Source organism: Bubalus kerabau, chromosome 10, assembly GCF_029407905.1.
Source record: "Bubalus kerabau isolate K-KA32 ecotype Philippines breed swamp buffalo chromosome 10, PCC_UOA_SB_1v2, whole genome shotgun sequence".
Classification (NCBI taxonomy): domain Eukaryota; kingdom Metazoa; phylum Chordata; class Mammalia; order Artiodactyla; family Bovidae; genus Bubalus; species Bubalus kerabau.
Genome location: NC_073633.1, coordinates 31,226,501 through 31,232,500, shown reverse-complemented (window position 1 = coordinate 31,232,500; position 6,000 = coordinate 31,226,501). Strand labels below are relative to the sequence as shown.

Sequence of the window (6,000 nt, the reverse complement as noted above, 5' to 3'; positions counted from 1 at the left end):
CAAAGGGAGTACAATTGAATCATTTTAAGGCATTATTTTCCAAAACACAGTATAACATGGTGACAATTGTCTTGCCATTTCTGGCAAGAATCCACCAGACTCTTCACTTTGATTGCTCACTTGGAAAACCAGCAGGGTATAATGTGAGGTGTCTACTTCTGACCTTAGGGTGTGGTTAATCCCGATTTGTGGAAGTCGCCCAGACTTAGAAACCACTGGTATGATAGGCCTTCAGACATGCCTATCTTCCTAAACTGCTTATACAAGGAGGATCTTTGACAGGATTTCTGTCTGACTTGATCATATTTGTCCTTTGCAAGTTTCCTCTCTTAGAAAGGTTTTGTGACCAGGCAAGAATAAAGAGTTTTGTGATTGGTGATTGGAGGGAGGGGAGAAAGTAGAATCTGCCAGAACGTCCTGACAGATTGACCCTCCCCTGAGAAAGGTGACTAGCCTGGGCTTTAATGTGTTTGCTGAATGACTACTGGTGGAGATGCACAGTGAGAATTTGGATATAAAGTCCTTAGATTCAAGAGAAAGATACGGAAAGGAGTTTTACGAATAAAAAACATAGAGCAGTTAACAGTGATGTGGGTAAGAACCAACAGGGAAGAGCAATTATATAGAGAAGAAGAATTTAAGGACAGGCCCTGGTGATCATTAGTGTTTAAAAATGTGAAAACAAAATACCAATGAGTGAAGGAACTAGAGAAGGAAGGCTCATGACAGTCACTTGCTCTGATGGCTTCTTTATTTGCTTAGGGCCCACTGACAATCTCACCAGCATTTAAAGCAAAAAGTTTAGGGAAGATGACAGTGTTGCATGGAATGAAGAATGAGGGGAAGGTGTGGACAGATAAGTAAATCTTTCTTCTTAGTATCTTGAGTGAGAAGGGGAGGACCTAGACAGTTCACACATTTAGCTTGGAGGTCTTGGGATAGCTTCACAATTATTTAATTGTCCACTCAAGGACAATCAGTGGGTCTTTTGCTGCCCTGCCCTGAAACCTGGGCAAAGGTATGTTGGGGTTGCCAAAAGTGCACTCCTTGACCTTGGTATGTTCTGACTCTTAAGGGTTTTTATGAAAGTGGCATCTGTGCCACTTTCCTTCCATTATCCTCCTTCCACCCTCCTTCCATTATCATGGTAAGAAGCAGAAGTACTGGCTACAATCAAGACAAGGAACCCTTCAGCACTTGAAAAAAGGCTCCAAGGAGCAAATTAAAGACTACCCAGGTGGCTTGAGGCGGGAGATAAAGGAAAATTAGTTCTGAAAAGCAGAAATAGTTTAAGATGATCTTATGTGGGAGAGATGTGGGGATTTCTTATCTCAAATAAGATCTTTTGACCTTTGAGAAAATAATGTCCATTGGGAACCAGAAACAGAGCACGTGGCTAAAGATTCAGTGGGTACTTCTTTCTATAGTGGTGGAAACTGGGACCTTATCTTCTGGGCTCCACTTGAGAGGAGCAGCACCAGCTTCTACAGCTAAGAGTCTGAGTTCAGAGTTTATTTTACTGATGACACTTCCAACAAGTAATTTTGTTGCTTGTTGGGGTTGAGACCCACTATGTCATCCTCACTGCTTGGGGAATGTTAGGAGTCACAGAGAACATCTGGAACACTTGTCAAAGTCTTTACTGCTAAAATCTTTTCTGTATTGGCAGATCTTGAAATACTTCCTATAGCCGCAATGCATTTTTTTTTGTTTTTAAGATGGGGAACCCAAGGGAAATATCCATATGCAAAACTTCACAAAATCATGGTTTTCCTGGAATGAGGATCTTTAAGGAAGGTCTTGACTATGAATGTATAGCTACTGAACTCATCTGCTCCAAGGCCCACTCAGGAGCTCAGCCATAGACTCAGGGCCTGTACAATCTTAGAGCTGCTAAACTGTCTTCCTCACCTCCTATGGTACCTATAACTATGGTACTCCTATGCCAATATGGGCCTTTAATAAGCTATTGTCAACATGATCCCCTTTGAATTATACAAAAGTGTCCCCAGCAAATCACTATTGAGCATACTTATTTGACACTTTTTCATTCCTTATGTAATTTTTCCCTACAAGAAACAAAAAAGTAATGAGACTTTGCTATGTTCCAAATTATCAGGTACTTTTCTAGATGGCATGGAAACAAATTCAGATATGATCCAGTCTCTGTCTTTAAGAAGTTTGAAAAATAATGGGAAACAGGAGAAATGCTGCAGCTTATTATTGCAAAAAAAAAAAAATTGTATCATTTAGGATTCAATCAAAGTGGAAGCACTGTAAGTAGTGATGAATAAGAGATTTATTATAATTCTGGGAACTGATGAAAAAGTTTATGTCAAGCTCTTGCTTCTATGACTAGTGTTGGGCCTGAATCTGTAACCCTGGGGGTGAACAGGTAAGGACAAATGGGGATTGTAGTGAGGGGAGAATGATTCAGACTTACACCATGAAATCCATAAAGACAAAATGAAATAAAAAGAGAAAACTGGGACCTACATCTGTCCCTCACTGTCTCCAACCTTGTTGATATGGGAGATCTGCAGGAGAAGCTGGCTCCCTTCATCATAGAACTACCCATTCACTTGGCCCAAGAGATGGAGGAGGAGATCCATTTGTGCTAGAGGAGTTGTGGGTCCAACAGAAGCCCATACCAATGAGTAAAAAAGCAGACTAGCAGAATAGCATCTCTGTTGCATCAAAAAGTGCAAGCTGCAACAAAGCCTGGCATTCTATGCCAATATTCAGAACACAGTGGTTGTTGTGTGTGACATTTCCACCTTCTAAATCTCACTACAAATTTCACCACATCCATATAGAAATTTAGATCCATATAGAAAGGAAAATTCCAGATAATGTAGTTCCAGCTTAGACAGACACAGTACAAAGTCAACTTTCTTGGGCACCTCCTAAGTACCAGGCTCTGTTCTATGTATTTGGAACACATTCTTATTTTTAGCTTCCTCTTATTTTGTGATCTCTGGGATTGACTTCCGGTTTTTATGCTCCATGAAATTAGGTAGCTTTTAAGGCAATATCTCTTCTGCCCTCTGGGTAACACTTCTAGATCATTTCAGAAGAATTCTTTTTCTCTCTCAAATTACTGCTTATTCTTATTCCTTCCACTCCTCTAGTTCTCAATCAGGAATCTTTCAGGATAGAAATATTTAGTGTGTGTGTTTGTGTATTACTAATAGAACCAGTTAAAAGCATCACTATTTCTAGTGACCATGAAACTTTATGGCTATTTCTTTGCATATTAATGCTCAGTTTGCCAATTATGCAACATTATTTTGAGGTTGATGTGCTGTCCATACTTTGATATTTATTTTTTCTAAGCATTGTGTCTATGTATACAAATGCACTCCAACATGGAGTTAATTCCCATGTAGTGAATGATAGCTTCCAAAAACTTCTCTAACAAGAAAATACTTAACAGGGTAAATCAATTTTCATATGACCTCCAATGTTATTTTGTAAACCCCCTTATCATCCCCTATCTTTGAATTATTATTTGTCTCTTAGTCTTCCCCTTTAAGATCAAAGTCGCTTGAGATTAGGAACCATTGCTTATTCATCTTATTATATATAATAAAGACATATTATATATAATAACATACATTACTGTATCGCAGTATCCAACAAAGATGCTTAAAAAACCTTTGTTGAATGATTGAATACATACATACATATATACATACATAAACATTTGTCCAAGATTCCAAGGTCACCACAAATAAGTACCCCATTTCCTTTCAAATATACAATGATGTAGATAAAATGTAACACAAAATCTGATTCTTGGTAGGTACAACAGTAGTTGATATTCTTAATTTTTTTATATTGAAGGTCCTCATTCCATCCCCATTTTACTAAAAATAAAAGAGGAATGAGGACAACAGATATTCAAATGTAATAAAAAGATGGACAAATGAAAGCAACATAATCCACTGATAAAATGAGTGAATATATCTTTAATTCACCTTTATAATACAGTGTAAATTAGAAAACCACATTAAATGCTACTATTCATAAGCTTTCTTTTTGATCTGCTTTTCCAAAGGCATCTGAAATTGCCATGAAGAAGAAAATAAGTCTCTTATTAAATTTGTTTTACCTCTTTTCCACCTAACAGTGAATGCAATTTTTTTCAGAAAGTATGTACAAAAATATACAGTTAATCTATTTATTTCTATGATTACAGGACATTTTTCTTAAGATTCTTGATTTTCATAAATAATTTAAAGAATCTAATGAGAATTAGTTTTTAACTTTTGGTGACAATCATACATGAACTCTTTAGGAATTGAATTAAAGCTATATATCCTCTTCCCAGACAAGTGCATATAGGCTCAGATATATACATTTACATAATAATAGTGCTCATACACTTTCTGAAGCTCATTCTTAGATTCCCTGGTGACTATGGACCCATAGGTTAAGATTGCACAGGTTGGAGCTTCTTATAATGGTATTGATTGTGATAAATCAATAATAATGTGAATTTATATGAGATAGAATCAAGGAATTTTGCCTGAAAGAGAAGAAGGATGGATCTGATGCCTTTGTAGTTCTTTAGTGGTTCCAAAATTTGGTCATGGGGCGATATCCATGATGATGAGACAATGAGAAGATAACAAAGAAGACTTGGACTTAGGACATCCCTTAAGTGATGACGTCCCTTCACTTTCACCTCACTATTTTCTTGTTGAAACTCCTAGCAAGTGAAAGATGCCACCAAAATCCTGCTATTACCTTCTTAAACATGTCCTTCAAAGCTTGTTTTACTCGCTCATTACGAAAGGCATAGATGAATGGATTCAGCAGCGGTGTCACAAATGTTGTTACAACTGTCACTGCCCAGTTAGTATCCACAGAGCCACTCTGCGATGGCCGCACATATAGAAAAACAGCACTTCCATAGAAGAGGGTCACCACCATCAAGTGGGAGGTACAGGTAGAGAAAGCCTTCTGCCGGCCTGAAGCTGAGGGGATGCGCAGGACAGCCAGGATTATGTGACCATAGGACACTGCAGTAATCATCAGTGAGGTTATGATGACAAGAGAAGCTAAGACAAAGTCAGTTTCCTCCAACTCCTTGGTGTTGGTGCATGCCAGGCGGAGCAGAGGGCCACTGTCACAGAAAAATTGCTGCACCACAGCATCCTGTTCACAGAAAGGAAGCAAGGCCACAGCCACAGTGGGGCCAAGTACTGCAAGGAGTCCCCCGACCCAGCAGGCCAAGGCCACTCGGAAGCACACAGCCCCATTCATGAGCAAGGGGTAGTGCAGAGGATGACAGATGGCCAGGTAGTGATCCACTGACATGACAGCCAACAGTAGGAACTCAGAGGCCCCAAGAAAGAAGTAGAGATAGAACTGGGTAATACATGCAGCAAAGGAAATAGTGTTTTGCCTTGAGAGGAAATTGCTCAGCATCTTGGGAATAATGACAGAAGTGAGCAGAATCTCTAGGCAGGACAAGTTACCTAGAAAGAAGTACATGGGAGTCTGCAGGCGAGTATCAGCTCCTACCACCCCAACGATCAACACATTCCCTGTTAGAGTCAGCAGATAAATAAGAAGGAAGACAGAAAACAGTTCTGCTTTTGTGCTATTGAGATTTGGGAAACCCGCCATGATGAACTCGGTCACACCACTGCTCTGGTTTCCACCAAGAGCCATTATCTTTCCCATCTGTGCAACAGCATGAACACAGTCCTGGTGAGGATTCTCCAAACAATCCTAAAATTTATTTTATCATGATATGGCACACGAAGCTCCACTTCCTGTAGTCACAGATCCTGTTAATACTTGAAGAACCTAAATGTCCATCAAGAGACAAATGGATAAAGATGTGGCCCATATATACAATGGAATATTACTCAGTCACAAAGAAGAATGAAATAATACCATTTGCAGCAACACGGGTGGACCTAGAGATTGTCATACTGGTTAAGTAAACCAGACAGAGAAAGAGAAATATTGTATGCTATGACTTAA

General features: G+C 39.1%; 1 protein-coding gene across 1 annotated transcript; it reads right to left on the bottom strand.

The window, feature by feature from the left end:
• Positions 1-4,686: 4,686 nt before the first annotated feature.
• On the bottom strand, positions 4,687-5,682 carry LOC129622059 (olfactory receptor 6S1). The gene has a single exon (XM_055538979.1). The coding sequence runs from the start codon at positions 5,680-5,682 to the stop codon at positions 4,687-4,689; it is 996 nt and encodes a 331-aa protein (XP_055394954.1).
• Positions 5,683-6,000: the final 318 nt, after the last annotated feature.

Excerpts from the sequence above, each read along its gene's own strand:
- LOC129622059 (XM_055538979.1), bottom strand. The coding sequence starts at position 5,682 with ATGGCTCTTGGTGGAAACCAGAGCAGTGGTGTGACCGAGTTCATCATG.